We start from the raw sequence: 21,253 nt of genomic DNA, 5'->3' as shown, positions 1-21,253 counted from the left end.
TGTGCTTCTTGCTACTGGAGTGTCAATTTTTAGACTTTATTTTTTTAATATAGTTTTTAAAGTTTATTTATTCAGAGAGAGAGAGAACCCAAGCAGGGGAGGGGGAGAGAGAGAATCCCAAGCAGATAGCGCAAAGCCCAACACAGGGCTTGAACTCACAAACTGAGATCATAAACTGAGCCGAAACCAAGAGTCAGATGCTTAACTGACTGAGCCACCCAGGCACCCCTAGACTTTATTTTTTAAAGTATGTATATGATTTTTTTGTGTGTGAAAAGGCTCCCCTCCCCTAGACTTTTTCTTTAAAGTGTTTGGGTTATATATATATATATTTTTTTTTTGGTTTGGGGTTTTTGTCTGTTGTAGGAATCTCAGGAGTAATTATGGGCATATGGAATAGAAGAAAGGTTAATTCAGACTATCAATTATTAGGGGAGACAGAGATTTTTCCAGGTACATAGCTTTATTATTATTTTTTAAGTCTGCTTCAGATAATACGGTTTTTCAATATAAACCATAGTGTAGTATCCTTTCTCTGAATGTTTTCATTGGAAAAGAATAACAGAATGTAATTGCCACCTTAAAGTATAAGATGAATCTCTTTCAATCTTGGAGAATTTCATAATGTTAAAATGGAATTTCATTGAACTTAGCACATATCTGCCATGGTGTTAGAAACTAGCATTTCCTTTACCAAGGGCAAGAGATAACCCTCAATAAATAATTTTGTAAATCTGGCAGTGAAGAGAACATATCTTATTAAACTGCTGTTTACTGTATCTGTTTTCCTGAAGCTGGGTTGGTAGTCCAGGAGATGAAATTTATTATTTAGAGGCAGCAAAGACCATAGCAGATTATAGAGGATTTGGGACTTGATTTAGAACTTGAAAGAAATAACGAATTTGGATTAATGAAGAAAAAAAGTATTTCCGACTGGAGAGGAGCAAGAAAAAAGACAGATAAAAGAATAATTGCAAATTTTATGATTATGTCTTACTCATTTTTATTTCCCCTCATACCTGGAATAGGGCTGTGTATTGCAGATGCTTGTAAATGTATATTGAACTGAATGAAACACTAACAATTGGTTCTTTCTAGCATCCATTTCTAGAATCTTTGGGAATGATATTTGCATGGACAGGAAATCACAAAGAATGATAAGCATCTTCTTTTTTCCATCTTCTTACGTATAGTACGGGACAGCAAAATACAACTTCCAATTATACAGCTACGTAAAGTATGGGCTGAAGCAGTGCATTATGTGTCTGGGCTAAAAGAAGACTACAGCAGGCTCTTTCAGGGACAAAGAGCAGCAATGTAAGAGGATTCTGTTGTTTATCAGTACAGTGTCATGTGCATTAATGCTCAAGAATTAATCTTGCTTTTTTCACTAATCAGTATTCACACAATACTAAAATATTGGGCTAATCTGGAGTGTAATATTCTCAACAAACTTAAAGAATTCTTTCTAATGGTATGAAATCATCCATTCGCAATGGCTTGAGAGTAGTTCCTGAACAGTCCTAGTATAAGAAGATTGTTTTATCTTAGAATATCACAGGTAGGGAGTCTTTAGAGAGCTGATTCTAGAAATTAACTATTTTTCATAGATTGATAATAGAAAGTTAGACTTTGGGTTTATGGCAATTTAAGTTATTAAGTTTTTGTCCAGTGTTTCTGAAATAACAATTTTTTTTTTTTTTTTTTTTTTTTTTTTGGCTACGGTTTAGGTTAAGTCTTCTTAGATATAATGCAAACCTGACAAAAATGAAGAACACTTTGATCTCAGCATCTCAGCAACTGAAAGCCAAATTGGAGTTTTTCCACAAAAGCATTCAACTTGACTTGGAAAGATACAGTGAGCAGATGACTTACGGGATATGTGAGTGTTTGGGTAACGTGTTTGAAAGAAGTGTCAGGTCTCTTGAAGCTGTCTCGCATTTTGCCTTCTTGCCTCATAGCCCATTGTTTGACTTCTGTTCATGTTAGAAGAAGAGACAGGATGCCTCAAGTCATCATAAACTGTGTTTGTACTGAATAGTAGCTCTTTCTTTTAACCTTAGTTTAGCAACTTTACTCCGCCCCCCACCTCCCCAGTTGGACTGTAATTGTACTAAAATCATTTAGCTCCAGAAAAATTCAAAGGCAATTTAAGAACTTTTGATTTTCAAGCCTCAGTTTTAAAATAGATCCAAAGTCTGTATCGGGATGACTTCTTAGCCAGGGAAATCTTAAACTACTTACCTTTCTATAAATAATAACACAAATAATTCCAGGGTTGTTTTCCTTTCAAACCACCTACTGTGGAGTCCCATTTTTAAAAAATACACAGCCTCCAGTTTTTCAATATTTAACTCCAGGCACTCTCTCTTCAGTTATATTAAGGAAATGTAAAAAAGCAGATTTAAAATTCAAATAATAAGCTGAAGGGGTCACTACCATTATTTGTTTTCTATCATAAATTCTTTTTGTAAACTTGTCTTAAGCAAGGTATGTGTGTCTTAGAATAAATGATCAGCAGTGTCCAATTGGGTAAATAAGTTTATCTACTAGAGTTGGTTCTATGATTAGTGTTTTATTTCTATTTGTGTATAATAGGCATTCTGGTGAATGGCAAAACACTATAATTATTTCATCAAATTATTTTTTTGTTTGTTTTTTGAGAGAGCAAGGGCGAGTGGAAGAGAGGCTAAGGGAGAGGGAGAGAGAATCCCAAGAAGGCCCCATACCCAGTACAGAACCCAATGTGGGCTTGATCTCACATCCATGAGATCATGACCTGAGCCGAAATCAAGAGTCACTGAGTAACTGAGTGAGCCACCCAGGCACCCCACATCAAATTATCTTTGACTTGTCAGTGACATACCTTGTACAGCTGTTAAAAAAGAATGGCATAGACATGTGTACTGATATTAAAAGATCACTTGGGTCTTTAACGGCAGTGATGTTTTAAGTTGGGGAAAAAAAAGAAAGAAAAGTATATATAGATTGTCTCTCTTATAAGGGTAAAGTGTAGGTGTCTGTGTAACAAGTGATTAATAGTAAGATCCCTTACGGTAGAGGGGAGGAGGAGAGAGTGTTTTCTTTTTGTCTTCTGTTTTATAGTATTTGATTTTTTAAAATCATGTTCATGTATTATTTTTTTCATTTTTTTAAGAGAAAACCATTTGAATTAGAAATTCTAAAAACCTCAGAAATTTTTGCCATGTCACAGTTCCAAAGGCTGAAAATCCAAAATCAAGATGTTGGCAGGGCCATGATCCCTCTGCAAGTTGTAGGGAAAAATCCTTGCTTGCTTCTTTCTAGCTTCTCACGCCAATAGTCCTTGGTGTCCCTTGGCTTGTAGCCGTAGCACTTTAATCTCTCCCTCTGTCGTCAAAGTAGAGCTCTCCCTTCGTATGTCTGGGCCTCTGTGTCTCTTCTCTTCTTATAAGGATACTAGTCATACTGGATTAATCCACCCTACTCCAGGATGAACTCATCTTAATTTAGTTAATTGCATCTGCAGTGACCCTATTTCCAAATGAGGTCACATTCCGAGGTACTGAATTAGGACTTCAGCATATCTTTTTGAGGGACAGTTCAACCTATAACTATATATTTTTGATGTTGATATGGCAAGGAGGTGGGTAGGTCAGTAATTAAAGCTGTGGCTATTTCTGAGATAACCGATTAAGACTTTTTTTTTTTAGCCTCAGAAAAAATGTTAAAAGCATGGAAGGAAATGGAAGAAAAGGCTATCCACTATGCTGAGGTAAAATCACTAGCTCATTCTGTAATTCTTAGAAATTGTCTTTGGTTTCGATATGTAGGGTATTTTTCATGTTATTCCTGCATATCAGACAAAAATCTAGTAGATGCTCTGTGTGTATAGAGGGAAGTACCATAGTTGATAAAACAGGGGCTTTGGGCAAATGAGATTAAACTGAAAGCTCACTAAACTTCAGTTTCCAATTAATGTGCTTACCTTTTTAGTAGGGTTTTAGTAGGGTTATGCAGATTACATGGGAGTAAATAATAAGTGGTAGTTATCACTGTTATTTTTATGATTAGTTAGATAGGGTAGCTGTACATCCTGGTTTATACCTTCTAGTTTATACCTGCCTTGCCATAATTAGCAATAGTACTCCCTTTCACTCTCAAAATTATGCTTGTTTGAACAATAAATTATATATATGGTCATGCTAGTTATAGGTCATTCTCTAGGTGGCATATTCCTTCCTTACTGGTTACATCTGTCCATGGTCCCACTAAATTGTTACTCTCCTGGATGCCAGTACTTACCCCAACGACATGGGTAAGGCAGTAGATATCCTTGGGTAGGAAATCCAGTGTCTTTATATTTCTGCATTCTTTTTCAAGGCAGTCAGGAACAAGAGGCAATGAAAAATCATAGAACTGAGATGCAGTGGTTTTGATGGCCATTTTTCCTCTGTCTTGTTAGTGACACATCTGTCTTTTTGCTTCTCGGGGGAGAAAGCAAATACTAGCAGTTCACTGTTGTCGGGAGAGAAAAGAGAGACATAGGTATTAAGTCTGTCCTTACATGAAAGATTAAGCACCAGAATCCGAAAGATAAAAACACTTGAACAAAATCGGTGTTTTGTATTAAATCATTTAATTCTACTGTTGCAGCAAGTCATTCTCTGAGTTCTTTTCCAGTTTGTGTGGTGGTGAGCCTGTCGTTTCTTTTGTGTTTCATCATATTTTAGGTGGGTGTCATTGGTTACCTGGAGGATCAGATCATGTCCCTGCATACTGAAATCATGGAGCTACAGAAGAGCCCTTATGGAAGACGTCAGGGAGACTTGATGGAATCTCTGTAAGAAAGTCTTGTGTTATTGGTATGAGTGTCTATAATTTTTTTGTAGCAGACGATTCTTTCTGTGTAGATCTGGCAGATTAAGCCTGTATTTGTTCTTTTCTATGGTTTTTCTTTCTCCAAATATATTGCCATCATATTTTAAAAGGAAGTTTTTTCTTAGTCACAGGAAATTTTGGAAATAATTTCAGGGTTGACCTTTGCTTTTTTAATCAAAACATCTTTTCATGTGAGTGTTAAGAATTTTTCAAGTGTTCTAAGTTACAAACTCTTTCCCTACTTAGCATACTTCTGGGCCAAGTTATTGTCCATTAAATGTCCTAAATGAGGTTAACTTCCTAAGTGTCTGGATAGAAATTTCAAATTTTTTTCCTAATCACAGGCCATCGTTTTTTCCCATTTAATTGTTTTTGGTGCAAGGATGCTGTATATGTGATGGTAGATCAAAGCAGATGTGAAATAAATACAATTTCCATTTTTATTTATTTATTTTTTGAGAGCACATGCACGAGTGGGGTAGGGACAGAGGGAGAGAGAGAATCCCAAGCAGGCTCCACACCCAGCACAGAGCCTGAGGCGGGACTCCATCTCACGACTGAGATTGTGACCTGAGCTGAAATCAAGAGTTGGACACTTAACTGACTAAGCCATCAGGAGCCTCTAACTTTGCATTTTTAATTTTTTTTTTTTCAACCTTTATTTATTTTTGGGACAGAGAGAGACAGAGCATGAACGGGGGAGGGGCAGAGAGAGAGGGAGACACAGAATCGGAAACAGGCTCCAGGCTCTGAGCCATCAGCCCAGAGCCCGACGCGGGGCTCGAACTCACGGACCCCGAGATCGTGACCTGGCTGAGGTCGGACGCTTAACCGACTGCGCCACCCAGGCGCCCCTAACTTTGCATTTTTAGATCTTGCTTATGACTCAGTGAAATACTTTCTGTAAAATGTTCACTGGCAATATATACTTGCTTTACATAATTTTTTTTTAATGTTTATTTATTTTTGAGAGAGAGAGAGGGCACAGTGCGAGAGGGGGAGGTGCAGAGAGAGATGGAGACATAGAATCTAAAGCAGGCTTCAGGCTCTAAGCTGTCAGCACAGAGCCCAACGCAGGGCTTGAACTCACAGACTGTGAGATCATGACCTGAGCTGAAGTCAGACGCTTAACCAACTGAGCCACCCAGGTGCCCCAATATATACTTGCTTTAAAATGGGATCATACTCTATTCAAATAATATTTTTCATTTCAAGTTATGGATTATTAATCATTGAATTTTTTTCACATACGGAGGTATGGTTTCTGTTTCCTTTTTTTTTTTTTTTTTTTTTATGTAATTTATTGTCAAATTGGTTTCCATACAACACCCAGTGCTCATCCCAATAGGTGCCCTCAATGCCCCTCACCCACTTTCCCCTCCCCCCCACCCCCCATCAACCCTCAGTTTGTTCTCAGTATTTAAGAGTCTCTTATGGTTTGCTTCCCTCCTTCTCTGTAATGTTTTTGGTTTTTTTCCCCCTTCCCCTCCCCTCCGGTCTTCTGTTGAGTTTCTCAGAATCCACATATGAGTGAAAACATACGGTATCTGTCTTTCTCTTCCTGACTTATTTCACTTAGCATAACTCTCCAGTTCCATTCACGTTGCTACAAATGGCCATATTTCATTCTTTCTCATTGCAAAGTAGGTATTCCATTGTATATGTAAACCACATCTTCTTTATCCATTCATCAGTTGATGGACATTTAGGCTCTTTCCACAATTTGGCTATTGTTGAAAGTGCTGCTATAAACATTGGGGTACAAGTGCCCCTATGCATCAGCACTCCTGTATCCCTTGGGTAAATTCCTAGCAGTGGTATTGTTGGGTCATAGGGTAGATCTATTTTTAATTTTTTGAGGAACCTCCACACTGTTTTCCAGAGCAGCTGCACCAGTTTGCATTCCCACCAACAGTGCAAGAAGGTTCCTGTTTCTCCACATCCTTGCCAGCATCTATAGTCTCCTGACTTATTCATTTTAGCCACTCTGACCGTTGTGAGGTGGTATCTCATTGTGGTTTTGATTTGTATTTCCCTGATGAGGAGTGACGTGGAGCATCTTTTCATGTATCTGTTGGCCATCTGGATGTCTTCTTTAGAAAACTGTCTATTCATGTCTTCTGCCCATTTCTTCACTGGATTATTTGTTTTTCAGGTGTGGAGTTTGGTGAGTTCTTTATAGATTTTGGATACTAGCCCTTTGTCTGGTATGCCATTTGCAAATATCTTTTCCCATTCCGTCAGTTGCCTTTTAGTTTTGTTGATTGATTCCTTTGCAGTGCAGAAGCTTTTTATCTTCATGAGGTCCCTATAGTTCATTTTTGCTTTTAATTCCCTTGCCGCTGGAGATGTGTCGAGTAAGAAATTGCTGCAGCTGAGGTCAGAGAGGTTTTTTCCTGCTTTCTCCTGCTTTTTGATGGTTTCCTGTCTCACATTCAGGTCCTTCATCCATTTTGAGTTTATCTTTGTGAATGGTGTAAGAAAGTGGTCTAGTTTCATTCTTCTGCATGTTGCTGTCCAGTTCTCCCAGCACCATTTGTTAAAGAGACTGTCTTTTTTCCATTGTCTTTACTGCTTTGTCAAAGATTAGTTGGCCATACATTTGTGGGTCCAATTCTGGAGGCTGTATTCTATTCCATTGGTCTGTGTGTCTGTTTTTGTGCCAATACCATGCTGTCTTGATGATTACAGCTTTGTAGTAGAGGCTAAAGTCTGGGATTGTGATGCCTCCTGCTTTGGTTTTCTTCTTCAATATTACTTTGGCTATTCAGGGTCTTTTGTGGTTCCATACAAATTTTAGGATTACTTGTTCTAGCTTTGAGAAGAATGCTGGTGCAATTTTGACTGGGATTGCATTGAATGTGTAGATTGCTTTGGGTAGTATTGACATTTTAACAATATTTATTCTTCTAATCCATGAGCACGGAATGTTTTTCCATTTTTTTGTATCTTCTTCAGTTTCCTTCAAAAGCTTTCTATGCTTTTCAGCATACAGATATTTTACATCTTCGGTTAGGTTTATTCCTAGGTATTTTATGATTCTTGGTGCAATTGTGAATGGGATCAGTTTCTTTATTTGTCTTTCTGTTTTTTCATTATTAGTGTATAAGAATTCAACTGATTTCTGTACATTAATTTTGTATCCTGCGTCTTTGCTGAATTCATGTATCAGTTCTAGCAGACTTTTTGTGGAGTCTATCGGGTTTTCCATGTATAGTGTCATGTCATATGCAAAAAGTGAAAGCTTGACCTCATCTTTGCCGATTTTGACGCCTTTGATTTCATTTTGTTGTCTGATTGCTGATGCTAGAACTTCCAACACTATGTTAAACAACAGCGGTGAGAGTGGACATTCCTGTCATGTTCCTGATCTCAGGGGGAAAGCTCTCAGTTTTTCCCCATTGAGGATGATATTAGCTGTGGGCTTTTCATAAATGGCTTTTATGTTTAAGTATGTTCCTTCTATCCCGACTTTCTCAAGGGTTTTTATTAAGAAAGGATGCTGAATTTTGTCAAATGCTTTTTCTGCATCGATTGACAGGATCATATGGTTCTTATCTTTTCTTTTATTAATGTGATGTATCACATTGAGTGATTTGTGAATATTGAACCAGCTCTGCAGCCCAGGAATGAATCCCACTTGATCATGGTGGATAATTTTTTTTTATATGCTGTTGAATTCAATTTGCTAGTATCTTGTTGACCATTTTTGCATCCATATTCATCAGAGATATTGGCCTGTAGTTCTCTTTTTTTGCTGGGTCTCTGTCTGGTTTGGGAATCAAAGTAAGCTGGCTTCATAGAATAAGTCTGGAAGTTTTCCTTCCCTTTCTATTTTTTGGAACAGCTTGAGAAGGATAGCTATTATCTCTACTTCAAATGTCTGGCAGAATTCCCCAGGGAAGCCATCTGGTCCTGGACTCTTATTTGTTGGGAGACTTTTGATAACTGATTCAATTTCTTCACTGGTTATAGGCCTGTTCAAATTTTCTGTTTCTTCCTGTTTGAGTTTTGGAAGTGTGTGGGTGCTTAGGAATTTGTCCATTTCTTCCAGGTTGTCCAGTTTGTTGGCATATAATTTTTCATAGTATTCCCTGATAATTGCTTGTATTTCTGAGGAATTGGTTGTAATAATTCCATTTTCATTCATGATTTTTATCTATTTGGGTCCTCTCCCTTTACTTTTTGAGAAGCCTGGCTAGAGGTTTATCAATTTTATTTTTTTAAAAAACCAACTCTTGGTTTCATTGATCTGCTCTACTGTTTTTTTAGACTCTTTATTGTTTACTTCTGCTCTGATCTTTATTATTTCTCTTCTTCTGCTGGATTTAGGCTGTCTTTGTTGTTCTGCTTCTATTTCCTTTAGGTGTGCTGTTAGATTTTATATTTGGGATTTTTCTTGTTTCTTGAGTTAGGCCTGGATTGCAATGTATTTTCCTCTCAGGACTGCCTTCACTGCATCCCAAAGCATTTGGATTGTTGTATTTTCATTTTCATTTGTTTCCATATATTTTTTTAATTTCTTCTCTAATTGCCTGGTTGACCCATTCATTCTTTAGTAGGATGTTCTTTAACCTGCATGCTTTTGGAGGTTTTCCAGACTTTGTCCTATGGTTGGTTTCAAGTTTCATAGCATTGTGGTCTGAAAATGTGCATGGTATGATCTCAATTCTTTTATACTTATGAAGGGCTGTTTTGTGATCCAGTATGTGATCTATCTTGGAGAATGTTCCATGTGCCTTGAGAAGAAAGTATATTCTGTCGCTTTGGGATGCAGAGTTCTAAATATATCTATCAAGTCCATCTGATCCAATATATCATTCAGGGCCCTTGTTTCTTTATTTATTCTCTGTCTAGATGTTCTGTCCATTGTTGTAAATGGAGTATTTAAGTCTCCTGCAGTTACCACATTCTTATCAGTAAGGCTGCTTATTGGTTTCTCTTTCCTAGGGAACAGCGTGCCATTGATCTGTATAAGCAGTTAAAGCACAGACCTTCAGGTAAGACACTTTTATCACTGTACACAGGCATTTTAGGAAACCAGTATAAACTTAACAAATCCAGGGGATTGGATTTTAAATTTTTTTTTTTCTCCGTTTTTATTTATTTTTGGGACAGAGAGAGACAGAGCATGAACGGGGGAGGGGCAGAGAGAGAGGGAGACACAGAATCAGAAACAGGCTCCAGGCTCCGAGCCATCAGCCCAGAGCCTGACGCGGGGCTCGAACTCACGGACCGCGAGATCGTGACCTGGCTGATGTCGGACGCTTAACCGACTGCGCCACCCAGGTGCCCCGGGGGATTGGATTTTAAACAAGCTGCAGGATAAATTCTAGTTTTGGTATTGCTATAGATATGTTTATGGTATAGCATATGGGATTTAAGGGATTAGGAAGGCAAAGCAACAAGGAAAACAAAAATTTTTAAAGGGAAGTGAAAGGAAGGAATGAAAGAAAAAAAGGAACTCAAAGAAGGGTAAAAGGAAGCAAGAAAATGTGTGGAAAGATGGAAAAAATAAGTGCTGCTTAAGATTAGAGAGGTTGGAAAGAATTTGATATGGCGGGTTCAGGTGTGAAATGATCAGCAGAAGGCCCATGTGCTAGGCCAAAGTAGGTATACCTTGAAAATGATGCCTTCATCTGCACCTCACTACTGCTTATTACACTGGCAAAACAATTCGTGTTGAACAGCTGCTGAATACAGAGCATGATCTATTGGCAAGAGCATTGGAGTGATAACTGGAAGGCTTGAATTCCAGATTGGGCACTTTACTGACGACATACCTAATTTTCTTGTGTCTCATATTCCTCTTCTACAAAATGGGGCTGAAACCTAGCTTTCCTAACTCAGTGAATGTGTATAGTGATATATTTGAGAGACTGTTTATGATAATGCCTTGGAAAGTATAAAGTATGTATCTACAAGAACTGAAAAGGTGAATCCTGTGCCCTAATTCGCTACATATACCTAAATTACAAATATATAAGTAAAATAAAAGATATGTTTTATACTTTAAAATTTATAAACATGCAAATTAATATACATATGAAATTCTATTTTAACAAATAACACGATGTCCTTTACATTGGTTTTTAGTGGTGTGGAATTTGTTCAGTTTATTTCTACAGACATTTTTGAGGTATATATAAGATACATACCTAACCCTGCCTGGGGGTCAGGGGTAGTTAGAGGTGGTTTCCTGTAGGAGATGACATCTGAGATGAGCCTTAAAGGATAAGTAGCAATAGCTAAGTGAAAGGAGATGGACTCTTGTATATACAAATATAATCAATAAAGACATGTACGTGTAATACTTAGCATGTTTGAAGAAATGCAGTGGCTGGATTGTAGAGTTTCAGGAGAGAAAGGCTGAATCAGATGTGGCTAGATCATAAAGGATCTGGTATGTTATGGTAATGAGTTTGGATTTCATCATGATGGCAAAGAGAAACCTTAAAAAGTTTTATAGTAGGAGAATGGCATGATCAGAAGCATTTTGGAAATACTGCTCTGGTAGTATTTCACATAATGGATTAAAATGTGTCTACACTGGAGACCAGCATTGGTTATGAGGCTATTGAAATAATCATAACTCAGTATAGAGTGGGCCATGAGCTAAGGTAGAGAGCCTGAGCTGTAGAGGCTGGGTGAGAGGAGGGTAAGGGCAAGAGAGACATTTAGGAGGTAGAACTGATAGTGTTGGGTGATGGATTGAATATGGGTGGCTGGAGCTGGAGTAGGGAGTCATGATGCCTCTCAAGATTCTATGGCAGCTAGGTACATGGTCAGCAGGACCACTTGCTATAATGGGAAGTATAGAATGGATGATGGTCTTGATGGGAAAAGAAGATGAATTCATTTTTGTACATGTTGATGTTAGGGTGTCAGTTGGATATTCAAGTAGAGATGTCTAATAAACAGTATTAAATATATATATATGTAGGTATGTATATATAAATACACACACATACACACACACCCATATATATGTATATGGATTTAGTAAACAAGTTGGGGATAGATATGTAGCCATTTAAGAGTAATCAGCCATAGGAGTAGAGTAATTATCCTGAAAAAGTAGGTTGAGTATCCTCAAGGATGGAATCCCAGGGAATACCAACATTCAAGAAATGGCTAAAAGGAGGAGAGCCTCCAAAGGTGACTGAGAAATGACCAGAATATGTAGGAGGAATGATATGATAGGAACAGGACAGAGAGAGTTTCAAAAAGAAAGTGTTCATTAGGTGAAATACTACAGAGGGTGTGGGTAATAAAAATGAAGATGAATATATTCGTTCAGCTTACCAGTTTGGACATCATTGTTGATCTTGACAAAATATGGCCTTTTGGGAACAGAAATCTGATTATAGAAGGGTGAGGAAGGAATGAGACAGGAAGAAATAGAGAAGCCAGTCAGTCTAGACCAGCAGTTCTCAATGTCTGGTTCATGAACCACTGAGGACTCCTGAAACCTTTTCAGGGAGTCAATGAGGTCAAAACTAGTTTCATAACACTAAGACATTATTTGCCTTTTTCACTATGTTGACATTTTCACTGATGCTACAAAAGCATTGGTGGGTAAATGGTTTACTCCTTACTTAGCATTAATCAAGGCACTAGTACCATCTATGCAGGTGGTCATTATACTTTTCACCACTATGCATTCATAGTTTAAAAAAAAAAAAGTTTCATTTAAGTGTGTCCTTGATAAAATACTAAGAATTTTATTTAAATCTCAACCCTTGGGTATATGTCTTTTAAATATTCTGTGTGATGAAACAGGAAGTACTCCTAAAGTGCTTCTGCTACATACTAAAGTCTGATATTTTTCTTAAAGCCACTGTGGCAGCATTTTCTCAAAAATTAATGAAGCATGACCACCACTTTAAGGGAAAAAGCCAACAATGTTAGTTGTCTGTGATAAAATTCCATATTTCATGCAAAAAATTCAAATTTAGGAAAACTGGTACCCATCAACTGAAATTTGTCAGCTTCTCAATACTTTAACTTTTTTGATGAGATCAGTGGTGAGATTAAAAAAACTTGCAGAAAGGTAAAATAAGGCCAGTTTTCTCACTAAAAGTTTTTGGAAAATAGTTTTTAATAAAAATATGTTAATAGGTAACAAGTTTGTTGTTATTCTTAAGTAAGTAAATAAATACTTAAACTTCTTAGTTTAGGGGTGCCTGGGTGGCTCAGTTGGTTAAGCGGCTGACGCTTGATTTTGGCTCAGGTCATGATTTCACGGTTCTTGAGTTCAAGCCCTGAGTCGGGCTCTGTGCTCACTGCGCAGAGCCTGCTTCCGATCCTCTGTCTCCCTCTTTCTGGCTGTCTCCACTTGGGCGCACGCACGCTTTCTTTCTTCCCCCAGAATAAACAAATGTTAAACAAACAAACAAACAAACTTCTTAGTAAAGGGCCCCTGAACAGGGGCTGGTCCCTGAACAAGCTTGAGAGGCTGACTCCAGAGAATAGTGGGAGCAATTAGGCTTGCTACCACTGAGGGTGAGTGTGGATACCCACACTTTTGTGAGTGTAGGGGTTGGAAGGTTGAGAGTCTTACTGCCTTGTGGCCTCCCATCCTAAAGTAAGTGGGGTTAACTGTTAACAGAAGTGATGGGGTTAACAGAAGAGGTGATGAGGGCATAGATTTAAGGACTATGCTAATGATTTTTAAAAGCTGGTATGTGCAATGGGAGATGTTGCTGATCCATAACATTTATCAAGAATGCAGAGCAGAAAAAAAAAAGAATCCAGAGCAGAAGTGAAAACCTGTGAATCAATAGTGACCACAGAGGAGATGGTAGTATAATATTTTTGTTGCTGGTGTTTAGTGGTATGGCTGCAGGAACTGATAGAGCAGATGGTTAGACTGATCCAGGGTTAGGATTTTGCTCAGAAGAGGACAAAAAAGTTCAAGGTATTGACAGAAAGTGATTTAAGTGATGGAAGTTGTGGTTAGAATAAAGTATTGAAGTTTAAGATTTCCAATAGAATAAGTCTAATTCTTTTTTTCCCCCCTTTAATCAATATTCATTACTTCTAGTCTTCTGACCAATGAATTGGGTATTGCAGGTAAAGACATACAAAATTCCATCCATTGGCTCAAATTAACTTCCATAGTAAGTGATAACATTTGTTTGAATTATTTTTTTTAAAGATTTTATTTTTTTTAAGGGTGTTTTTATTTTTATTTTTTTTTTAATTTTTTTTCAACGTTTTTTATTTATTTTTGGGACAGAGAGAGACAGAGCATGAATGGGGGAGGGGCAGAGAGAGAGGGAGACACAGAATCGGAAACAGGCTCCAGGCTCCGAGCCATCAGCCCAGAGCCTGACGCGGGGCTCGAACTCACGGACCGCGAGATCGTGACCTGGCTGAAGTCGGACGCTTAACCGACTGCGCCACCCAGGCGCCCCAAGGGTGTTTTTATTTTGAGAGAGAGAGAGAGTACAAGTGAGCAGGGGAGGGGCAGAGAAAAAGAAAGAGAATCCCAAGCATGCTCCATACTTGGGACAGAGCCAGAGGTAGGGCTGGATCCCACAACTTTGAGATCATGACCTGAGCTGATATCAAGAGTGGACACTTAACCGACTGAGCTACTCAGGCACCCGCCCCTGGATTATTTTTATAAAAACTTTGCAGTAGTCCTGTCAGCATATTAATGTATCATAGAGCCAGAAATAAACTTGCTATCCAGGTTGCTTCTTTGAATTGATCATTACCTTGAGAACAAACTAGTTGTAACAAGTTTTATCTCTTATTGGGGTTTATATAATCATACTTGATACGTGGTCTCTAGTGTCTTCTCTGGCTTAGAGTTGATTTGAGACTCTAGTTCAGCTGAAAATGGTAAAAAACAACTTTCTTCATTCTGTATGTTGGAGAAAGTTAATGTTCTGTGGTCTCTGACCATCTAAGAGAGCTAGTACAATGGGGAAGCTGTCCTGGTCTACAGGATTTAGGAAGGAGTGCTGTTGGGAGAGAAGCCTGTTTGGAGCCCCTGTGTCTGGTTGTTGGTAAGGGAGAGACAAACAGGGACGTGTGTGTGTGTGGAATAAACTTGAGCTATGGGGGAGATCTTTGCAGTGATAACAAAGGATGTTGAACTTTTTAAAAAACCTTCTTTGATACCCCTTTCATAGTAAAATGTGGGTAACAGTAGTAGCCATCTCCCAGGACTCCTGTGAGGGTTAAATGAGAAAACTGAGTTGGTAATAACAAATAATATTTTTGCATTTGACATTAATTATGGTCCAAGGAAATACTAGCATGTTCTATGAGCAGTCTTCCGGTTTTTCAAAACTTTAAATACCACTTCTGAAAGATAACAATTAATTCTTTTGTTGTTGTTGTTGTTGTTGCTGTTTTAATTGGGGTACCATCTCCTATAAACTGTAGACCTTACTGTGTCCACACAGCCATTTTCTTTGAGAACATTTGTCAGCTGGCAGTTTAAGATGTCATACTACCCTCAAACTGAACTGTCAGGCGTCTATAGGTCCTTTTATTAGTGCATCATATTTGGCTTAAGTCAGTCCGCTTTTTTTCAAAGTTTTCATGGGCTGTAAACAGATAAACATGAAATCCCAAGCAACCTAGTTGGGTCAAGGGTCTCCTTTTCAACCAGTGGAAGTTTGATGTATTGTCCTGCTGTTTCTAAATAAGTGATGTTAATTATCCAAGAAAAATTGATCTCTTGGCCAGAAAATTGCATTTGTATCTGGGGTTTGGGTTAATATGGGTTAAGGGAACTAAACATATTCTTTTTTTTTTTTCCAATATATGAAATTTATTGTCAAATTGGTTTCCATACAACACCCAGTGCTCATCCCAAAAGATGCCCTCTTCAATACCCATCACCCAACCTCCCCTCCCTCCCACTCCCTATCAACCCCTCAGTTTGTTCTCAGTAACATATTCTTCTCAAAACAGACAACTAAGGTTTATTGAAGATACAGTGATAAATTTATATATGCTTTTTTGTTTGTTTTATTTTTGAGAGAGAGTGTGTGAGTGGGGAGGAGCTGAGAGAGAGGGGGACAGAGGATCCCAAGCAGGCTCTGTGCTGACAGCAGTGAGCCAGCCCTGTGCCGGGCTCCAACTCACAAGCCACAAGATCATGATTTGACCCGAAGTTGGATGCTCAACCGACTGAGCCACCCAGGAGCCCCTGTATATGCTTTATACAGACACAAATACACATACTTTGTGTTTGGATACATAATTATTTATATATTATAATCTTAAATTTTTAATCCAGTTTTAAATTTAAATAGAGATGCTTATTAATTAAAATTAGTTTCAGATTTTTAGGATTTTTTTGTTTGGAGGCTGATATGTTCATGCAGAAGAGAGGTTATACCTACTGACTGAGATCTTTTATAGATCACTCCTACAGCGACAGCACAGAAATGGTGAAGATCATTGTACATACTGTTCAGAGTCAGGACCGGGTTCTCAAGGAGCTGTTTGGTCATCTGAGGTAGAAAAATTGTTTTATTTCCTACTGAAAAGCCAGGGTACTTGTATCATGTTCCTTTAAAGTGTAATATCCCTTTTTGGTAAATACACTAGACCCAGGAAGGTATCTGGCAATACCTTGGGTAACTGGACCATAGCTGTGTGCATTTAGGTGTCCTGTTTGTGTGTATTGCTTTGGAGATCAGTCACAAAATCTGATGTGGACTGTGATTCATTTCCCCAGCTGGGTGTGGGAGTATGGTGTCTTGTGGGGGAAGGGGATGTATAATTGTCTGACAGTGATTTCATCTCTCCAGCAAGTTATTGGGCTGTAAGCAGAAGATTATTGATCTACTGCCCAAGGTGGAAGTGGCCCTCAGTAACATCAAAGAAGCTGACAATACTGTCATGTTTATGCAGGGAAAGAGGCAGAAAGAAATATGGCATCTCCTTAAAATTGCCTGTGTAAGTAACTTTTAATGAATTATTTAACGTGACATTGATTTGCTGGTATTCCCTGCAAAAAGGATTTTTTATCAGCATGATCTGATCTGGGTCTTTTTAGACATGTGTGGATTTTGTGTTAGGTTGATGTTCATGTTCTTTGCTTGGTGTCTGACTGGCAATTCAGATGGGGATTTCATGATCATCCTTCATTATTTCTCTCCTCTGCAGTCTCATATTTACGCCTTCTAGCCCTAGACTACTGGGGTATCCCAACCTAATTTGGGGGTAGATGTGCCTGACCAGTTAATAAAAGTAATCCTTTGTTCAACTGGTTTTTGTTTTTGTTTTTGTTTTCTCCAACTAAAAGTGGAATGAGAAGGGGTAGCTACATTTGGTTTTAGTCAGTGAAGAAAGGGGTCAATATAAAGGTGGGGAATAGTTTTGTACAGAAATACTCTGGTTGTACATATAGTGGTAGAAGTGTAAATCTTAGGAATATTATAGGAAATTGTATGAATCAATGGAGGTGCTTGCCTATAATCTTTTTATTTACTTTTTTCCCCTTCAGACACAGAGTTCTGCCCGGTCCCTTGTAGGATCCAGTCTAGAAGGTGCAATAACCCCTCAGGCATCAGCATGGCTTCCCCCAACTTCAGCAGAACGTGAACATCCCCTGTCATGCGTGGTAACTCCTCAAGATGGGTGGGTTCACTTTGCAACAATAGATAGTTATCAAGTGCAGTGGTAGGAATGAGGCAGGAGAACGTAATGGTTAAAGCATATCTTTAGTGCCTTATAGACCAGGGTTGAATCTTGACTATCCCTTTGTAATAACCTTGTGCAATTAACTTGATTCTTTTTTTTTTTTTTTTTAAATGTTTACTTTTGAGAGAGAGCCAGTGTATGAGCAGGTGAGGGGCAGAGAGAGAGGGAGACAGAATCTGAAGCAGCCTCCAGGCTCTGAGCTGTCAGCACAGAGCCTGACGCGGGGCTCGAACTTGTGAATCATGAGATCATGACCTTAGCCGAAGTCGGATGCTCAACTGACTGAGCCACCCACGTGCCCCAATTAACTTTGTTCTTTTAATGTACCACTTCCTCACCTATAAAATGGGAACTGCTGTGAAAATTCAATTCGATGATGTATGAAAGACCTTGGGAAGTAAATACTCAGTAAATGTTATTTATTGAGCTCAATCCAAGTTCTAAGTTCTTTCTCTGTAACTGGCTTATGAATTCTTTTACCCAAACTATTTCTTCCTTAACCATTTATCTCTGAGAAATTATGGTCTTTTGTATTTGTATTTATCATTTTCAGGTCCTTGATCACCACCCCTCTAATGAATTACTGAGTTTACTCTGTTTTATAACTTAGTATTTCTAAAATCAGACTTTTCAATGCCTTAAATCAGTTTTGCAAATAAGAACTCAAGTTTGAAATCCTGTATTTTCTTTTATTAATTCCTGCTCTTCTGCTAAAAGCTGAATGACTATCCATTTCTGTTATTTTTCTCAGCATAAGATGTGCCGTATCCAGAGCCAGTGGCTCTTTGCTAGCTTGTGTATTGTCGCTTTTCTCACAACTCATGGAGACCTCTACAGCAGCACCAGCATTACCTGGAAACTCTGCCCATAATTAGTTTTGCAGAAGTGCAGCCATGTTACATCCCTGCTCAGGAGGTCATGCAGTTGCACATTCTGTACTCTACTTTTATGAGAGAAAAGCACATGGCAGGAAGGAAAGCTGATACCAGGTATTTTATGTTTTTAAAGAAAGCAAGTTGCAGGGTATATCTTGGGGGTCATTAGAGATTTGGCCCAATGCAATACATCCAGCTGCAGCATAGGCTATAATTTGATTGACTTTAGGAAATACTCCATTAAACAGAGTTTAAGCAAATAAAATGTAATACATTCCTAACCTTTTTGCTTTCGTTAAAGGCATTTAGGTTTGTTAGGGGATGCTAATGGTTGCAAATGTCACCTCTATATAGGTAATTTCTAATTTGAGGTTGCGGTTGTTAGCAAAAGCATGTCAGACAGGAGTTTTAAATATATTTTCCAGTAGGAATACATTATAAAGTAAAATTGATTTCAGTTTTAATGTACACATAGTACTTAACCGCCAAGGATTGGGATCTGTAGGCCTCAGTTTTTTCATCTGTTGAACACGAGCTAAATTAGAATTTAGTTCTAAGCTTATAGTGGCTATCATCCTTGGCCTAGAACTGGTTCTAGTAAGGTAGAGACTGAGGGTTGGTAAAAGGTGAGGATAGAGGCCATACAGAAGACGAAAGTGGGCAAGGTGGAAACCAGAATCAGGATTTCCTTCAAATATAAATTTCCAGAGATACTTGTCGGTTCTGGGCATTTCCCCTGTGACACTGTTCTGCTATCCTCAGGAATCAGCTTGCTTGTTTTCTTTTTCATTGCTGTCACCTGTAGTTTCCAACCACCGTTTTCACATTCCTTGATCTTTTGTATCTTCACCCCTACATTTGTGTTTCTGAAGTAGGCATACTGATGTTTTCACTGCTTGTAAGGAAAAGGAAATTTCCAGAAACAAAAAGAGATTTTTTCATCTGTCTGTGCTGCAGTTATCTCCCCACCCCCTAGTTACTGTTTTCGGGGGGGGGGGGGGGGGTGGAAAGGTTGTATGTAATCACCACTTATATTTCAGAGGGAAGTCAGATTGGATGTACAGTAGACTTCTTATCATTAGAGCTGGGCAGAGGCAACAGCTTGGATTAACAAATAGGACTGAAGACTGTAGGAACCAGCTGCATTGGGGTGCTGGGTTGCAGGGTTGCAGGAAAGCCAGTGATCACCCTGACCCTGAAGACCAGAAGGTAGAGGAAGTTCATATGCTCCTTTGAATTTGAAAAGGCTTTGTTTTTTCATCATACAGGGAGACTGTAGCACAAATGATAGAAGAAAATTTGAACTGTCTTGGCCATTTAAGCACTATTATTCATGAAGCAAATGAGGAACAGGGCAGTAGTATGATGGTAAGTTTTATATGGATATGGGTGTGTGTTTTAGGTTTGTTGGATGCAGCGAGCTTTAAACTTTCCATGTGAGCCCTATCTGGCATTTGGGATTCACGTGGGGAATTGAAGAAAGAGAGCATTTGAGGAATATCCTTGACCTCAAATCCCTCTTCTCTTACTCATGGGTATACTAGCATTGTGTCAGCACTAATCTTCAACAGTAGCATATTTGGTCAAATTAAATGAAGGGTGAACATTTTTTTGCAATGTGACCACTGAAATTGAATGGTTTGTACCTTTTTGCTTCAGCACTCAATTTTCTCTAATAAGATGGAGCAGGATTTGTACTATAAATCAAATCTAGTAACCACTGTGTGCAAAATGAATGATGTTAATATAGCTGTAATTAATAGAAGTATTTATATTAAGATTTGGTTACTGTGAATTATTGATTTGTTAAAACTTGGAGAAACTATAATAAAAATGTTTACTGAATTAACTTTACTACATTTAGTCTCAAGGTCAACTCTTTGTATATCCTCTTATTAATTATTTACTTCCAATACTTATGAAAACTCTTTGAAATACTTTTTTAATTAGCAGGAAAGAAGGTAAACTAAACTCTCAACTTGTAATTTTACTTATACTTTTGATTTTTCAACTTTTTATTATAACAGGTCCAAACAGAAAACTTGCAAAAAGTAACACCCATAAACCTACCACTTATAGTCAACATCTAATTATAACTTTTTCATGCCTGGTTTTAGAATCTTGATTGGAGTTGGTTAACAGAATGACTTGCTACTTATTCACTGTCCCCAAACCTATGGAAGTTGTCGCAGCACGTGTTGGAAATTTGCTTTTCTCCCATGAAATCATTCTTCAGACACCAGCAAATTGAAGAAATGACTATGATCAGAAAATATGCATGATTTTACAAGGACAGTATTTTCACTTTGGGTAATTTTAATCTCTGAAGAGACAGAATCTTAAACGTTAGTGGACTTGTTTAAATACAATAGCTATTTAAGCACAGCAATCCATTTGTTTTCAAACTTGATAAAACGTTTAACTGACTAAAAACATCTTTTGTCATTTAACTTTTGGGCATAAGGCCAAAAGTGTGTGTGTGTGTGTGTGTGTGTGTGTGTGTGTGTGTGTGTATGTGTATACATATATGACTAACATGCATTCAAGGTAAAAGTTGTTTGCCTTTGTTTCTGTGGAAGAGACTGCTCACAAGTAAAACTGTACTTCATGAAGATTAAACTCTACCTCCTTGTGTTGCATTCAAAAAATGCTCTTCCTGGCATCATAAGGAGTTAATAGTTTCATTTTTACTGCACATTTGACAGTATCCTTTTTTTCTTTTTTTTTAACGTTTATTTTTGAGAGAGACACAGAGCATGAGCAGGGGATGGGGCAGAGAGAGAGGGAAACACAGAATCTGAAGCAGGCTCCAGGCTCTGAGCTGTCAGCACAGAGCCCTCTGC

General features: G+C 38.2%; 1 protein-coding gene across 4 annotated transcripts in view; it reads left to right on the top strand.

Moving 5' to 3' along the window:
- Window positions 1-20,948, top strand: part of CHUK (component of inhibitor of nuclear factor kappa B kinase complex) — a 41,898-nt gene extending 20,950 nt beyond the window's left edge. For 2 of the 4 annotated variants that reach the window (XM_047825101.1, XM_047825099.1), the window contains 10 exons: window positions 1,194-1,317; window positions 1,731-1,882; window positions 3,693-3,754; window positions 4,713-4,822; window positions 9,811-9,860; window positions 16,249-16,345; window positions 16,641-16,788; window positions 17,339-17,472; window positions 19,679-19,778; window positions 20,528-20,948. In XM_047825101.1, the coding sequence (XP_047681057.1) occupies window positions 1,194-1,317; window positions 1,731-1,882; window positions 3,693-3,754; window positions 4,713-4,822; window positions 9,811-9,860; window positions 16,249-16,345; window positions 16,641-16,788; window positions 17,339-17,472; window positions 19,679-19,778; window positions 20,528-20,557 (1,007 nt within the window). In that variant the 3' untranslated portion in view covers window positions 20,558-20,948. Of the gene's footprint in view, window positions 1-1,193; window positions 1,318-1,730; window positions 1,883-3,692; window positions 3,755-4,712; window positions 4,823-9,810; window positions 9,861-16,248; window positions 16,346-16,640; window positions 16,789-17,338; window positions 17,473-18,286; window positions 18,525-19,678; window positions 19,779-20,527 lie in introns of all 4 variants that reach the window. The other 2 variants (XR_007145309.1, XM_047825100.1) reach the window with 2 other exon arrangements.
- The last annotated feature ends 305 nt before the right edge of the window (window positions 20,949-21,253 follow it).

The sequence above is a fragment of the Prionailurus viverrinus genome, chromosome D2, assembly GCF_022837055.1.
Source record: "Prionailurus viverrinus isolate Anna chromosome D2, UM_Priviv_1.0, whole genome shotgun sequence".
Classification (NCBI taxonomy): Eukaryota; Metazoa; Chordata; class Mammalia; order Carnivora; family Felidae; genus Prionailurus; species Prionailurus viverrinus.
The sequence above is the reverse complement of the archived record's forward strand: the minus strand, read 5'-3'. Positions and strand labels throughout refer to the sequence as shown.